The 16,842-nt window shown below is 47.9% G+C and overlaps 1 protein-coding gene across 4 annotated transcripts in view; it reads left to right on the forward strand.

Annotated features, from left to right (window-relative positions):
* Positions 1 to 2,663: 2,663 nt before the first annotated feature.
* Positions 2,664 to 16,842, forward strand: part of LOC135822672 (dual specificity tyrosine-phosphorylation-regulated kinase 4-like) — a 15,059-nt gene continuing 880 nt past the window's right edge. Inside the window, exons 1-20 of one of the 4 annotated variants that reach the window (XM_065335480.1) lie at positions 2,664 to 3,301; positions 4,264 to 4,348; positions 8,680 to 8,729; positions 9,240 to 9,270; positions 9,507 to 9,641; positions 9,805 to 10,174; positions 10,365 to 10,479; positions 10,753 to 10,835; positions 11,233 to 11,364; positions 11,688 to 11,797; positions 12,358 to 12,416; positions 12,759 to 12,819; positions 12,957 to 13,042; positions 13,529 to 13,594; positions 13,819 to 13,891; positions 14,209 to 14,290; positions 14,816 to 15,049; positions 15,838 to 15,967; positions 16,196 to 16,256; positions 16,528 to 16,842. The exon at positions 16,528 to 16,842 is cut by the window's right edge and continues 880 nt beyond it. In XM_065335480.1, coding sequence (XP_065191552.1) covers positions 2,913 to 3,301; positions 4,264 to 4,348; positions 8,680 to 8,729; positions 9,240 to 9,270; positions 9,507 to 9,641; positions 9,805 to 10,174; positions 10,365 to 10,479; positions 10,753 to 10,835; positions 11,233 to 11,364; positions 11,688 to 11,797; positions 12,358 to 12,416; positions 12,759 to 12,819; positions 12,957 to 13,042; positions 13,529 to 13,594; positions 13,819 to 13,891; positions 14,209 to 14,290; positions 14,816 to 15,049; positions 15,838 to 15,967; positions 16,196 to 16,256; positions 16,528 to 16,842 — 2,667 coding nt within the window. In that variant the 5' untranslated portion in view covers positions 2,664 to 2,912. Of the gene's footprint in view, positions 3,302 to 4,263; positions 4,349 to 5,008; positions 5,864 to 6,499; positions 7,379 to 8,679; positions 8,730 to 9,239; positions 9,271 to 9,506; positions 9,642 to 9,804; positions 10,175 to 10,364; positions 10,480 to 10,752; positions 10,836 to 11,232; positions 11,365 to 11,687; positions 11,798 to 12,357; positions 12,417 to 12,758; positions 12,820 to 12,956; positions 13,043 to 13,528; positions 13,595 to 13,818; positions 13,892 to 14,208; positions 14,291 to 14,815; positions 15,050 to 15,837; positions 15,968 to 16,195; positions 16,257 to 16,527 lie in introns of those variants that run through there. The other 3 variants (XM_065335481.1, XM_065335484.1, XM_065335482.1) reach the window with 3 other exon arrangements.

Genomic DNA, 16,842 nt, shown 5'->3' on the forward strand with positions numbered 1-16,842 from the left:
GTTTAGTTATTACATTTTTATGTGACGGCGTTCCACTGATGACAGTCACAAGAAAACGTTATGGAACTTGACTTTCTTCATTTTTGCTGTTGTTATGAGTGCACAATTTATCTTATTTATTGCCATTTTACGACTATTGTCTCCTCGTCGATCATTATGTTATTAATAGTCACTGTGCATTGAACATTACACCCATGTTACTCGTAGTACATGACATTGTATTACAGAACATGCAGACGTTGAAACAGCCAGTGTCTACAGTACAGTTCAGTACAGTGTCAGTAGCACCGTGACATCCTGTCGCTATTTCCACTAGTATTATCGACTCCTAGGACCTACAGGAACATGAAAAAAATAATAATAGAACAGTTCGCGTACAAGGCAGCAAATGCTAACCTTTCCGCTTCTGTCTCTTTGAGGTCTGTGATGGTTGTGAAAAAGGAAAAGAAAAAACCCGAGAGAAATTAAAGTGCACAACCGGATAGAGGTGTTATTATGATGTACATGTACATGTAATTCTTCCTAAATCTACAAAGTACAATGTCATACAGTAGTGACGAGTCCAGTGTACAGGACCGATACAGTAAGCTAGTTTTATGTGTAGTGGTCAGAAATGGCTGATGCACTGACATTACCGAAGTCTAGTAACAGATTAAAAAAAAAAGAACAAACAAAACAAAAACATGACATTGTATAATATGTAGATCTAACAAGTATACAGACAGGTCAGTATCATAATGTGGTAGATCTACAGTGCAGCCTGGGCATGCAGGGCTAGCCTGGAGCTGGCACATACATGTACATGTAAACTGTATGATTGTACATGTATAGTCAAACCTCGTTTATAGGACGAACTTACTTCAACTATTATATAAACTAAGTTACTTAGTTCAAGGGACCGAACAAGTATGAAATAGTTTGTTTGTCTTATCGGGAGTTCTTCTTATCCAGATCTGACAAAAAATTGATATGCATAATTATCATAATGGTGTGTATTTATGTGAAGTTGCATTCTGTGGCAAATGTAAAACATTTCTTTCATAACATAACCCAGCAACAGGTACAGTGGTCCCTCTATAATCCGGCACCATTTGTGCCGCGGAAAATCTGCTCGAGTAGGGAGGGTGCTGGATTAGAAAATCTGATCTACTGCTGCAAAGTGCATGAAAAGAACATTTTGGCTACTGAAAGTTGTGCTGGTTTTTAGAGGGTGCTGGCTTATAAAGTGCTGGATTAAAGAGGGACGACTGTACAATGAAGGTACAATGTGCAAGGAATTCATGACAGCATATCCGCCTTGTAACATGTTTTGCCTCTACAACAGGCCTCGACTATTGAGAAGAACTACAGCCAGCGTACCCTGGGGACCGAAAGTTCGTACTACACGCTGATTTTGTTCAAATCACGCTTGAAACTAGTTCGTCTTCACGAAAGTAACATACATGTACATTGTAGTTCACTACTCAATCTGCGGACAGCATGCTGTTTCGTTCTTTGTGAACTCATCAGCGCAGCACAGAGGAAATGAGGCTGAACCTGAAAGCAATGAACATAAAAAGTAGTTCACCGTACAGAGTTCGTCGCGACTTGATATGATGCCTGGCCAACCATAGGCCTAGGCTATAACTTATAAGATTGGCCCTAGTTCGTACTAAAGAAAAGTTCGCCGTATCAGTGTTCGTCCTAACGAGGTTTGACTGTACATGTAAGCAAGACTACATAAACCTTGATGACAATGATGTAACATAACACTAAAGAGTAAAGACTAAAGTCTAAAGTAAAGTCTAAACCATGCTAAACAGTGGCAGTTCAGCTTTGTACATCTACTACGAGTACTGATACAGGTGCAGTTCTTCTTCACGACTTCAGTGCAGTGTATGTTTTATTGTGTGTGTGTGTGTAAAAATTATTTTTGCCAATAAAAGAGGCGTCTATACATGTAATTAGTTTTATCACTCCCTAAGTATTGACTCCCATAGATTTTTGCCATACCTAAGCAGTCAAATATTCCTGCATATTTCACTCCTTAGGGCTATTGACCGCTTATTTTTGACTCCTTTTTAGCGATTGAACACTTGCTTTGGTTAGTCGTGATAAATCTAATATTGACTTCGTACTTGGTCAGTATACATGGTATAGGAAATAAAAGACCTCGTAAAAGACCTCGGCTTCGCCTCGGTCTTTTACTCGGCTTTTATTTCGTATACTGACCTCGTACTCAGTCAATATTACTAGATACGTACGAATTCGTTACGTCAAAAAAAACACTGCTACACGCAAAGCATCCCTGGCCTAGGCCCTACTCGGCCCTCGCAAGGCCATGCATGCATGTGCAGCCTAGCAGGGTACGGCCCGGGTATGGACTATGCCTATGCCTATGGCCCGTAATCCCCGTATGGCTGTGGCCCGGGTGCCCAGGTACGTGCATAATATCTACACTGCACTGATTGACTGCCTGTCTAGTCTGTAGATCTACATCATACATTCACGTGTAAAGGTAGACGTGACGCGTCTGGTCGCAGGTTTTCGTGGGTTATCGATATACAAATTACAATGTACTAGTATCAGCAGCTAGCCCGGCCAGAGTGTCCTGACGAGTGCAGTAGTGGCGGACGCGACGGTCGGTAGTTGAATGTGTCAAGCGTGTCGTTGGAACATTTGCTACTAACAACATACAGACAGTGCAGTGCCAGTATTCGAAAACGGCAGTGCTCGTCCTCGTTGTTGACTTGTCGGCTCTGATCTGTGCCGCTAGCGAGAGTTACCTGGTCTGGCGCACAACGCTACTTGTTGCACTACACTCCGTGAACAAGCGAAGGCATCTGATCTTGTGCTAGCTCGAGTTGGGTTCAGTTGCAAGCGAATTTTTTCGTTCTTTCTCTTCTTTGGTTCGACTCTGCGTGGCTGGATGCATGCAGCAGAGTGCTGACAAGACACTTGGGGCCAGCACGACATCGTGCCCGCTGAGCACTTTCCACCGCGGCTGCGGCGATTCGGTGCGGAAGGAAGGCGACCTAGCGTGCAGCGGAGTTCTATTGGCGGACGATTGTAGCGGTGCTAGTAGTATTGGGAAATCTGTTCACACTGCCTCGACTTTGGGAAAGATCTCTCCGATAAGCATCGGATCCGACGATATTCCTGATAGTGACGATATCGCAACATCCGCTGGCTGTTTTGCACTGCGTTTCTGCTGCTGCTCTGCCGGCAGCAAACGAAGAGGAAGGCCGCTGTTGTACCACATAGCCGCTGTGGAAAATTCGGACGCTCGAGTCGAAGGAATAATGAAGCGCACGGATAGAAGGTGAGTGTGGTGCATTTCTACGTTGCTTGTGGCTGATCGCGTGTGGGTGTGAGATTCTGGGTGTATAATGTATGTCAGTATTCGCGACACCAAGGCGATGTCGCGAACCTTATCGTCTTGCTCTCCTGTCGTCCATAGTTTGGTCCTCAACTCAATGCGTAGTGTTTCTTGTACGTTGGCATTGCCGAGGACAGCCGACAAGTATGTTTCTGTCACCATCAATGCCATGTCATTGCTGACTGACCCGTGTGACGGCTGCTGCAGTAATGGATTTGTCCAGTGATGTTGTCTTCCGCCGAAAGAGGACGACGACGCATTCACCCATCTGTACTTTCTACTTTCACCTCCGTGCAGTGTGCGATGTTTAGCGGTTGTTCCTCCACCTGCGAATGAGTGCGCTAGTGTCGTAAGCCCTCACCAGGCAGCAATAGATCAGCTGGTGGTTGCAAGTCGTGATTAATTTTTGTATGCTTGCTCTTCATCAATCAGTGCACGTCTTTCTCATACCTCTGCAAGGATTTATCCCTTTCGATGTGCTGTGGCATGGTGTCAGCGAGTTGGATGTACGCACATAGCGGTGCCCTCGGAGATAGCTGTGATGAGGAGAGGCTTCGGCATGCTCGCTAACCTCGCTGGGGGCAAGAGAATGGGGAGAAGTGGTGTGCGCTAGACGCCTCCAGCATGTCGCTCGAGCTGGAAATAGTACCAGATTTGTATTTTCGGTGGCCGAGGACGTCCCCTGACGCTGTAGAAAGTGTAATGATGGTGTTGCTTGAAACGTAGGCGAGCTGCCAGTGAGACCTCATCATAACAAATGAAGACTGCTTGTTTGATAAAATAAATTCCTTGAGAGTACAAGTGATATTTTTTTAATAATAGTGAAGATGGTCATAATGTCGGAAATAATAATGGAACTTGTTCGGTGCGTGTGCGTTCTTTCGATGTTGTTCGTTTCTTTGCAGACCAAGCAAGGAATCTCTGACATCGACAGGTAGCATCAAAAACTCCTTTCTAAACCGTTTTCGACGCAGGACCTCGCGAGACCAGGTGAGGAGTTGTGCCCCAGACCCGCGTAGTTAGGATTGCTCGAGGTATTTGATCTCTCACTGAGCTATTTCCTCTGGTATTTTGCATCCGAATACTAGTGTCCGTGTCGTTATTATTCACTTGATTGTGTGATGTGTAGAACCATCGCATTAGTTCATGTAGGACGTCGATATCCGAATGCCATAAAGGCTGAGTTGCTAGCATCCTGGAATGAAGACGCAAAAGGCAATCACGTGTGAATCGTTATCTAGCGGTGGCAAGTGCATGGCCTGTGCCTCCCTGAAACACTGAGCCCTTTCGCTGACCTCGCGGAAGACTTATGCCAAGTTAGTTATGGATGCATGTAGCTCTGTGGAATGCTCTGCGGAGCGCCTTTGGACTTTTTAGTGCCCCTGCTGACATTTGCCTGTGAGTAGATCTCCTCCGCAGCTTCCCTACTGCCTGGAACAAGTACGTGTCGTTGTGTAGCAAGCGGTGTGACCTGGCCTGAGACACGAGCGCGCATCGTATCCGTGGGAGTCATTTTTGTACAAGCTTCAAGTGATCACCAGATCACTGGGAACGTGAATGAGTTCTACGTGCGTCCCCCAGTGTGCATGAGTTCCATTGACTGCATTCTTATGTTGCTGCCTAGCCTGGCTGATCGTGGCGTGAGTTGCAGTGTGATCCATGATCCAGATCATCCAGTGGCCAAGTCGTTGTTGCATCGCTCTCTCTCTCTCTTTTATTGCGCGAGTTGAGAGGTCTCACCGGTTGATTTGTGAAGATGTGTTTCAACTCTAAAGTAGGCAATTCGTCCTGACTTCTGGCCGGTGAGTGCCAGTTCTACCGAGTACCGAATACCACGAGGGAACCCTAACGAGTAGCGTCACTGCCACTGGTTCGACAGCGCAGTATTCTATAGATCTACAGTCAGTAGTACTAGTAGTAGTAGTGCTACATCAGTCATCGGTACTACGGTAGATCTACATTAGTGGAACAAAACGATGTGTGGAGTGTGTGATGCATGCTGCCATGATGATGCAGCCAGGACAGCACTGACTGAGTGAGTGTGCCACTGCGCATTGGCACGATAGACATGCGGCGGTCCCCGCTTGTTGTACTGCTGAACGGCACTGCTGCATGATCTGGCCCCGTCTAGTAAGGACTTTTCAACAACGGAACGGAGGCTCGTCTCTCTGTTGCTTTTGCACACTGTCCGCCGTCAGACTATTGCGGCTCACGGCCTACTTCTGCCCTTTTCTAAAGCTCGAGAGTGAGTTGTGAATGATTAATTTGGGCAGCGGTCGATATGGGAAGAAGCTGTCAAACTCCCAGCCGGATACTCTGAACAAGTGACGGCGCCACCATCGCAAAGGAAATATTCGAGTTTCTCTTCCAATCCATCGATACTGTAGCCTTGCTGTGTGCGCGAGTACCGCATGCTGAGTGGGAGAGACGTTCCAGGTTCGACGTCTAATGTCGCGGCAGGAGCGAGAGTGTCAGACGCAATGCCCTGGCGATCTTTCCTGTCAGGCAAGTATTGAACTGTACGCCGAGCAACGTAACGTGTGTTGGCTTTCAATCATCTCTGTTCTGTCGCAGTTGTTGTAGTGTAATGTACCGTTGGTGGCTGCTCAACCTCTCACAATAACACCATGCATAGTCGTGAAGCTTGGGTAGTCGTGCTAACGTAAACCAGTTCATGAACACTGGACTGGTGCATGAACGACAAGCATACTGGTTCAGGACCTCTTTGTCTGCAAACGTCCTTGCAACTACCAGGTCCTCCATCCGCTGTAGAGTGTAGTAGCGGCGGTACTTGTTGTCCTACCGGCTTGTTCATGTGCGCTAGGAAAGAAGAGAGGATTAGTTCGTGCCATGGTGCTAACGACATAGAGGTGCGAATCGAGTTCGCCTTTTGGGAACTACTGTTACTTTGTTTGCTGTAGCGTGTGGCCCAGTAATACCTTTACTGTCGGTGGCAATGGAGGGTCGTTAGTTAGCGCACAGGGTGGTTTTTACACGTAGTCGGACACTGACTAATGCTTGGTCTGCATGCTTTTCTTGTTAGTCGTAGTCGTTTGGGGCACGCACGAGTACCTGCTACAGGTACTACTAAACTCTCTGCTACCGTTCTTTCTACATTGCATTATGTCAGGGAGCATGAGAGATAGCGACTGACAGAAGGTGATGGCGAGGGCGGAAGCAGTTTCACGTTGGCGAGCTCTGGAGCGTTACGTCGACCTCGCCTGAGTGTTGGGTTGAGTCTTCTATTCTGCGGCTGTTGGCCAAAGCGCGTAGCACCCCCATAGACCCTACACTGTTGCTAGTTGTGCGTTGTGCTGCAGGGTTTTGAAACTTTGAAAGAAGCGAATATTCCATCTACTCGTGTCCGCTTCTTCTCTTAGCCCGGAGCAATTTTCCTTCGATAGCCGACAGGACCCGTCGCGAACTGGTACTGTGTTAGCGACCGGCTACAGCACGCTACGTCGACATAAAATACGTCCTGTGCGAGCGGTTGATTTATTGCAGTGTGTCAGGCCGGCATTCTGACGGTCGTGAAAGCAGCGTGCTAGGCTTCGTCGGTACGACGGTAGTCGCTGCATGCAGTAGCTGGCTTTGCGTGTCAACGTCATGTCGTTTGGCAGTTCGGACCAGCCGTGGACCCCGTCGCGTGGTGGATACTTACGCTACGTGCCCGCTTGCACGGCTGACAGTACGGAGAACGTCCGTAGCGGCGCTAGCGTGACGAAACAGCGTCGCCAATCCGAGCAATCCGACCCGGGAAGGCGATACGACGTGCGTGCATATGAAGAAGCCGCCGCTCTCATGCAACAAGGAGACCTGTCCCTCACTGTTCCTCCTGTCAGAACGAGAGCCGTCCCAACAACAGGAGCACCGCCGCTACCTATCTCGGACTCTACGAGTCCACCATCTCTCACCGCTGCGGCGCGTAGAAACAAGAAGCAGAGCAGGAATAGCGGTTGCTGGCGGAGATTCTGCGCTAGTCTCTCGTTCTGGAAGAACTCGTGCGAAATTCCCCACAAGGTCAGATGGACAGGTTGTGCTTTCTCTCTTTTTTTGCATGTTTCTTGTTCCGCTCGGTACTCCTGTACTCCTCGGAGGGATATACAACCATTCCTGACATTCTGAAGTCTTGTAGAGACGTCATGATGTGCTCTCAGTGTGATTCTTCGTGGTGTTCGATGTCGCATGTATTTCTGTTATTTGCCTTTCGCAAACGATGTTACATCTCTGAGTTGCTTGACGAGACAGCAAGCATGCGAACGATGACGACGACACCAAGGTCCAGTACCACCGACTGTGTGTGTGTCTGTGTGTGTGTGTGTGTGAGATTCAACGTCTTGCCTCGGGAGCGACTGGCCTGTTGTTCTTATGATAATAAGTAGAGGTCTCGTGCGTAACCGTTTCGAGTGTTCCAAGGCATGTGTGCTTGTACGAACTTCGAAGTGCACCCTGTTTATGTTTGCACGATAGTCGAACTAACACTAACACTAACAGTAAGACTTACACCCACAGTAAGCCGAAGAGATGTGTTGTTCGTGGGGGTCCGGTGCTAGTTCAGCACCCCATGCTTCATCGAGCTTTTCGCTATCTTTGTCCACGCTACACCGCAGTGCGTTGTCGTCGTCTCCCTCGTTGACATTGTTGTGGTGATCTGGTGGGTAAGGGAGAGCCAGGGAGTAGGGATGGTGTTTGGGTTGCGTTGCAGGTCGAGCCGAGTTCACAAGATCGTGAAAGGAAGTGAGATGCAAGGCAGGGCGCACAGGGTACTTCATGAAATTCCAATGCGTCGTCTAACACGACGTGGAGGTCGAACTGCACAGGCTATTTTCATCGGTGGCCTTGCGAATGTGTGCTGCGCGAGAATAGAGTTGGACAAGACAGACCATGTTGAAACTTGATTTCTCACTTCCTGGGTGGTGGTTGTGGTGTGCTGGTTTTGTCACGTTTGTGGGTTGTAGCACCAGTTGTGTCTTGTGACTTTTGATGTACTGAATGTAGTTTTCCATGGGTAATCATGGTAATAGTTGTGTAGCTAAGTCACAGAAATGTTGCTCTGTACAGGCTGTAAAGTAGACACTGCGTGTTACTACTTGAAATTCATGTTCAAATCTATTCGAATTCTCTAGTAAATTATGATGCAATCCTGATAAGACTTCTCGTGTAGTTAGCCGGATTCGCGGGCGCATCACCTGACGTGTTTGGGAACACATCAACTTGATCAAGCAAATACATTCGCATCGGCAGGCCACCACTTCGCCAAGACTTCGTGCAGTATAATAATTGCGTTGTCCTCTTTGTTTGTGCGTGTGTGATGACTACAGACACTACTGAATCCCGAAAACCAACGCTCAGAGAATAGTCCCGCAGACGCGTAAGTTTCGGGGGGGGGGGTAGAATAGTCTTGCCCAGCATCTAATCTTATTCCAGTTGAAATTGCACGTGACTGCCGTGCCTGTGCGTGACCGTCGGCAATAGAACAACAGCATGGCATGTTCATTGTCAGGTGTTCATTATGACGTGTTGGCCGTTAGGATATTTATTCAACCATGTGCGGTGAAGATGTCTGGCTGTGCGATGCAAAACTGCGTGCTGCCCGTGGTTGTAAGTCTGACGCCGTTCCCCATCTAATGAGCAATGTCGAGTGTATGTGGGAAGGGATATAATAATAATAATATTCGCGGGGTCCGCGTCGGCATCGTTTGAATGTTCAGAAACACACAAACTAGCCTTCGCATCCGCAGGCCACCACTATGCCTGATAACCTGTTGCCTGGGAAGGGATATGCCGATATGCCGACTAAATGCGCTGAAAGAAAGATATAATTTTGTAAGTGTAATATTTGCATGTCTAAGTGTAGTTTCTGTTTGTTCTTGTGCTGCAGTTATGGGACAGCAAGCAACCAGAGAACACTGGTGAGCTAACATGATTGGCCATTGACCACTCATACATGTATTGTAGGCATTGGCAGTTTCTTGTGTGTCCAGGTTGTTTCTTTTCTGCTTACGCCGTTTCCATCCCTAACTCTTATCTTGTCCAGAATCAACCCTATATACTACAAATCGTGCTTAGGCGATATGTTGACTGGAAATTATTGGCATAAGAATCGAGCTAAATGTGGCCTGGATGTGACACTGCTGCTGTTTTTCAGAGCCTCTCTCAATTGCCAACGGAGGGTAGGGAAAGCACTTCAACAACTGCCTCGGTGGCTGCTGCCACGTCCGCTGACGTTGTTGGTGGATCCACTCTCTCCTTGACCTCCCTGTCGCACTCGCACGATTCTCAGGTGAGGACGGTTTTAGAGGTGTTCAAATTGCTACTCGCTTGCTGTACTGTATGTTTGATAGTCTTGTATACCAATGTTCTCTTGAGGCTATGCCCATCTCTGCTGAGCTCGAGTGTTTATTTTGTATTGTGTGTGTGTGTCTGTGTTTTGTATATCTATTCAGAGCTCCTCTGGACTGCGTGATCTCTTGCCCGTGCTGACGAAAGAGCCTCCACCGGGAAAGTCGTCGACAATGCCCGCTTCAGGACAGAGCTCGTCCTCGCATCTACCCAATGGCAGCACAGGTCACATATCCTCGCACAATGCCAGCTCGTCACACTCCGCCAGCAGTGGCTACGTGTCTTCATCATCGTCCCACTACAAGACCAGCTCCGGTTCCAGTAGTCACTCGCACTCGCAGGGATTGACCTCATCTGGCCACTCGTCCGATCACATTTCCCGCGCACCCGGCTCAGGCACGTCGTCAGTTTCCGACTCTCAGATGAGAAGAATCCTAGAGGCAGCTACGAAGCCAGAATCCTCGCGGAAGCAAGGTATGAACGCTCTCTTTCAAGCAAAACTATCTTAGGATATATTCATTGATGACTAGCCTGTTGCTGTCCAAGAAAATGTTAGGCCAATGTCTGTAATTTCAGTTTGCGAACAGTTGATTGGAAAACGATTACAATGCATTGACATAGTTCTGAAACCTCCAGTTTGTTTTTCTTGCTCGCTCCCCTGCAGATGACCCATCAACAGCCGCGACAGCAAATCGCTTAGCTGATCAGTTTGACCAGGCGATAACGATGAGACCGCGAAACCGATCTTCTGTTCCTGGCCCACGTCCTAACTCTTACCAGTACGTGCAATGTAGAAAAGTATCTAGCAAGTCTGTATTGCAGTTAACTGCCTGCCCTTTGTGTCTGTCCGTCTGTCTGTCTGTCTGTCTATCCATCAATCCATCTCTCTCTCTCTCTCTCTCTCTCTCTCTCTCTCTCTCTCTCTCTCTCTCTCTTTTGTTGAATAGTAGACTAGTCTCTGGTCAGCACATTGGGTTTCTGAAGTTTCTGAAATCCAGTGTGTGTTGACTGTTGCATGTGGCTTCTTGTTTGTTCGTAATGTGTGTGTGTAGAGAGGAGCCTCGACATGCCGTTTCCTCATCCAGAAGTCGCCACCAAGCTCCCCAGATACCCATGTTCCCTATGTCGTCCGTCGGTACGTCATGATCTCAGTGCATTGCCGAGATCAGGGAACGAGTGTGCTTTGACCCTGGACTATACATAGTGTATGGCCCACAACCAATTCACTGAACGCAGAGATCAACTGGGTGACTAGGCACACTTTTTGGAGTGGGTTGTACATAATGCCGAATAATGCATCACACCTGCCCAGTGTTTGGGGATATTTCTCCCCGGGGGCTTGACCTTGACCTGGCCGCATGCATCTTAGTGATGAATAGTAACCGTTGAGCAAAGTCAGTGAAGGCCGCATGCAGATGATATTCTAAGAAAATTGAATAAATTAGATCAGCTTGGCTTGTTGACTACAGTACTAGGATTCACTGCTCATGCATGTGTCTGTGCCTTCCCGTCGTTCCCTGTCGCTGTCACAGTTGCACTGCAGACTTTCAGTCCGCGGCTGACGGATTACGAGCAGGAGGAAATCCTGGAGTACAGCGATGTGCACTACCTGGGTCTAGAAGCCAAGAAGATACCCGCTGCTCGTGGAGCAACGCAAAATCACGGTAAGTCGAGAGGTTATTCAGTCATTTCTATTTCGAGAAACACGCATGCCTTTGTTGCTGCTGCTGCTGTTGTTGTTGTTGTTTATTTTACATTACAAGTCAAACGGGCAGTTCTGGCCAATATAATGAGGGCGATGACATGTATGTGGCATACAATGTCAGGTTCAGCCGTCCAGGATTCTATATTCATGGTCCTGTTGAAGTGTGGCAGCTGCTGTGTCTGGGCAATGGCCGAGTAGTGCTACGACAGCAAGTGCAGCACTACATACAGTACACTCTAGACACCAGTTGTATTGCTTCTGTTGCCTTGTCACTTTCTGTAGGTTACGACGAAGAGAACGGCAGCTACATAAGTGTGATCAAGGATCACATTGCTTACCGTTTTGAGATCAAGGAAGTCCTGGGCAAGGGATCCTTCGGCCATGTCGTCAAGGTGAGCTGCGGTGGGTGAAGTGCGGTATGGAAGTGGAAGTCGGACAACGTCAGCTTGTCATTATACATGTACCTACTTGCACTCGGTGTGTGTGTGTGTGTGCGTGTGTGTGTGTGTGTGTGTGTGTGTGTGTGTGTGTGCGTGCGTGCGTGCGTGCGTGTGTGTGTGTGTGTGTGTGTGTGTGTGTGTGTGTGTGCGTGTGCGTGTGTGTGTGTGCATGTGCGTGTGTGTGCATGTGCGTGTGCGTGTGTGTGTGCATGTGTGTGTGTGTGTGTGTGTGTGTGTGTGTGTGCGTGTGTGCGCGCGTGCGCATGTGTGTGTGTGTGTGTGTGTGTTTCCGCTGAGCAATGCTGCACACGGTGCGACATTCAACTCCTCTGTAGTAGCCTGACCAGGTTTCAGACCAGGTGTATTGTAGGAACGTGGACATACAGTGACTCTAGCTTTAGTAATGTTATGTTGGGATGGCTAGCTGACTGGTTCGTTTGAGATAGCTACAGGGAAGCAAGTTCCTCACGTCAATCCCCTTTGCTCTTTGTTATCTGCTCTGTTACATGAAGGCGCTTGATCATCGCACAAACCACTACGTTGCAATCAAGATCATCCGCAACAAGCGCCGGTACGTATATCAACTCCTGTGTACTGCAGACATCTATGGCGGTGGGGGAAGGGGAGGGGGGGGGGGGGGGTGTAGCCCACAGTTGATTCTGACTGCACATGCACATATTTCGCAACCTGGACTATCCACACAGTGACGATGGGGAACTGCACGAGTGAGAGTGATTGCTAATAATTAGTTTGTGTTAGGGCCTGTGTGTCTGTGCCTAACAGCAGCGATTGTGTAGAAGCCGTCGTGTGTTTTGGTGAGACGGGTGCTCTTTTACACAGTGATGCTCTGCGCTGTATGCACCTCTGGTTTTCGAATTGTTCGTGTACTGTGTGAATGACCTGTGTTGTGCAGATTTCATCAACAGGCCCAGGTGGAGCTGAAGATTCTGGGCAACCTGAACAGAAAGGTACAGGTATGGAATAGGACCATTGTATGGTTGTCATGTATTTGACACTGTATTAGTTCAGGGCTAGCTTCTTGGATTTGCTTCCCAAAATGGCCTGCTGTACCAGAACTCACTTGTTATACTGTGGGCGTTTATCTGTGCAGGACAAGGAGGGCGCGTACAATATCATTCGCATGGAGGACTCCTTCCATTTCCGAAACCATCTTTGTATTGTTTTCGAGCTGATGGGGTAAGTTGACAAGTAAAGTTGCCTATTCTTCTTTCTTGCTTTTTGTGTTGCATCCTACAAATACCTTCGGTTAGCTCATTGTGGAGTTTATGGGCTCATTTGCTTTTCTGTGGGTGGCAAACTCCTCACGCCAATGTGAAGGCCTTAGCTGGAGTGCTTGTTCACAATGTGAATCTCTACTTTACTCGCATCATGGACAACTGACAGAGGTTCCCTTTTGCCAGCAGAGAGGGCTCAACACAATAGTGTGGAGCACTATAGAACACAAGAAGCATAAAGGAGGCTTTAGCCTGTGTGATGATTGCATGCACCAAGAAACTCAGAATTTCGACAAACTCTAGAAACTTCATTTGTGTCATTTGTGTTCATGCACATCTGTGATAGATCTTTCCAGGTGAGAGAGTTAATGCCAGGTACAGCTTTTGGCTAATTAATGGCTGTGTATGTTTTTGTTTTGTTTTGTTTCCTGCATTTTGATCATCACAGAATGAATCTTTACGAGGTTCTGAAGGCGAACAACTACCGAGGATTCAGTCTGAGCGTGATTAGAAAGTAAGTGAATCTATACGATGTCCCCGCCCATCTATGTGAATTCAACGTATTTTTGCTTGGCTCCAGTTTGTGATAGCCTTCAAAGTTCCTTTTTGCCTCTTACTGTTTTGTTGGTGGCTCGATCAAGCCAACGAGGCAGCTTGATTTTTGCTACCAATCAATACCTTATGCCTGTGTGTTTGTGTATGTGTGTGTGCTTGTTTGTTTGTTTCTTGTGCTAACAGGATCACGTACTCGCTGCTGCAGTGCCTGAAGCTACTGCGCCGTGAGAACATCATCCACTGTGACTTGAAACCGGTAAGTGTATTGTAGAGCTCCTATGCTCTGAGTACCACTTTGGATCAACATTATACATTAGTACGGTTACCGTATTACCCAAGCACTGGTGGTTCATTTTGATCAGAAATTGTGACTAAAATTTAAAGCTACATGTTAAATTTAACAATGTGGCTTACTAGTAGTGTCCCGTGAAACACGGTGCTATGGAAAACAGTCTGAGTGTGGATGTAGGCAGGGGTTTCTTGTGGAGAGATTCGAATACTAGCTGCATCGTGTGACCTATCTCACGGTACTGTATCTTGATGTGCCCACTGTTCTATCTGGTACCTTGGCAGGAGAATATTCTTCTGCGTCCAAGCGGGCACATGGCTGTGAAGGTGATTGACTTTGGATCCAGCTGCTACGAGCATCAGAGAGGTAGGTCCTGTTTGCGTGTGTTCTGCAACACAGGGTTCGCAGCCTAGTCTGGAAGCATGGAGAAAGTCTGGAAAATGAACTGCAATGCATGCGGCATGAAAAAAAGTCGACCTCCGGAAGGTCATAAATCAGAACAAGCAGTCGCAGTCGCAGGGAAAAGAGCAGTGCAAAGAACAGGTGCAATATCACAGCATGTCGCCGGGTCAGAAACGGGGAGATTGCGAGGATGCAATGTGTTGTACCTAGCAAGAAGCTCAGAATCAATGGGAACAACATCATTAATAATATTTGTGATTGCTACCGATCCGTCATGAAAAGGTGTTCTGAAAAAACATATCTGTGTGTGGGTGATCTAGTTGGAAAGAATATCTCTGTGTGCGTGATTTAGTTGCAGTGCTGCTGCTCATAGTGATACGGGTACTGTTAATATGTAGGCCCATCGAGTCGAGACACCAATGAATGCTATTAAAGTTCTGCTTCTAATGGGTTTGTGTTTGCGTGTGTGCACGTGTTACATTGCTGCAGTGTACACTTACATTCAGAGTCGGTTCTACCGCTCGCCGGAGGTCATCCTGGGCCTGCCGTACACGTGTGCTATTGACATGTGGTCGCTGGGCTGCATTTTGCCCGAGCTCTACACCGGCTACCCGCTCTTCCCCGGCGAGAATGAAAACGAACAGCTGGCGTGCATCATGCAAATCAAGGGCTTGCCGCCGTCAAGACTCCTCGACATTGCGCCGAGACGACGGCAGTTCTTTGGTACGTTAATTTGTTTGCTTTTGTTTATGCGTCTCAAGATACACAGGCACTTCTGCCTCCTCGTCTAACCATTTGCCTAGACTCTCAATAAAGGATGAAAAAGGTTATAACTTCTAACACAGTTCAATAGTGCTGATGTGGTGGGGTTGGTGATGGTGGCTGCATATTGACAGTACCATTATAAGCTAAAGGTGCACTGCCCATCCCTCTTCCCTGTTTTGAAGCAAAGGGTCGCATCCAAATTTCCACAGGCTGGGCTTCATTGATCCTTTTCAAAACTAAAATTTCGGCTCTTCCACCATCTATCCATGGTGGAAGAGCCGTTTGTCTTTCCTACCCTAGCTGTTTGTCTTTCCTACCCTAGCTGCGTTCTAAGATTGGTGTCATTTTGTTGCAGCAGTGCACACGGAGGGGCTTGTTTTCTGATCCATTATTTTAGTTATTTGCGACATAAATACCTAGTGAAAGTCTCTATCTTGCCGAATCACTGGTCAGCTGGGTGCGTAGCCAGCGAAAGTGCGGCTATGTGCACCCAACTAAGTACAATACATGTACTGCTGAATGAAATCCAGTCGAGCCAACTTTGTACAATACTGCTGAATGAAATCCAGTCGAGTCACTCAAGTTTACGCCTTGCATCATTTGGCAGCCCAGTGTTCGCCGGTCTATGGCTGTGCAACGGCCGGTGCATACTTGAGCGACGTGACTGGATTTCATTGAGCAACCGTGACTGTAGATGCCTTGCATTTTGAACTAGTGCTGTTTCCACCTGTCACGTGTGTGTACAGATTCTCAAGGCACACCCCGCAACCTGATCAACAGCAAGGGAAAACGTCGCCCACCGGGCACCCGCTCCATGGCCAATGCCTGTGACACATCCGATCCGCTCTTCATCAACTTCATCCAGCAATGCCTTCAGTAAGGGTCACAAAGCACAAAGCATTCTGTTTTATTTCTAGGTTTCTGGTGCTTACCAGTACCTGCCTGAGGCAAACTAGTTTCGAGTGTTTGTGATTTCACTTGTTCCGTCTGCCTGCAATGTGCCGCTCGCTCTAATACTGACATGATGGAGATCTCGTTAGCCATACCCACCATACCTTTATTGATTGCACATGTATCTGCCTGCCTTGTGTTTCTTATGCACAGTTGGGAAGCAAGCCAGCGTATGCTGCCAGATGAGGGTCTACGCCACCCCTGGATCATTCAGGTAAGGATTGTCCTTGTGATAGCCATTCTCCATTTGTGCACCACTGACTTAGCAGTGCGGTATCTTAATGAGAGCCTGGATTACTTCTATGAGCAGCTAGCCAAACCTATGTGCATGTTTGTGTGGTTAAGCTGGTGTATGCATTCACTTCTAGGCTGTGTTCCACTGTATCGCTGTTTGCCTTCAGTGCTGCTCCTTGAATCAACCATGCACGTTGTCAAAGCAGGCAAAACTAACACTTTTGGTTTTTTTCATTCCACTACTTCCCCAGGGTCGTCTTCCTCGCACTCAAACCGCTGGCTATGCGTCAGACTCGACAGCGGGCCATGGTCGGAGTCGCTCGGGCACCACCGCCTCCATGGGCACCAGCAGTGGAAGTAGCCGCAGCCAGCGTCACCACACAAGTAGTCATGGGTCCTCGGCACACTCCTCCGCGCTGACCGGCAGCAGTGGCAGCAGCAGCAGTACTACGGTGGTCTCGTCGCCACGCACCGCACTGCAGCATCGCCCACAGCCTATCGGTGCCGAGCAGCCATCCGAGCCGATCACAAAGAGCTCCAAATGCGCCAAGACCACGTCGATGTCA

Source organism: Sycon ciliatum, chromosome 8 (genome assembly GCF_964019385.1).
Source record: "Sycon ciliatum chromosome 8, ocSycCili1.1, whole genome shotgun sequence".
NCBI lineage: Eukaryota > Metazoa > Porifera > Calcarea > Leucosolenida > Sycettidae > Sycon > Sycon ciliatum.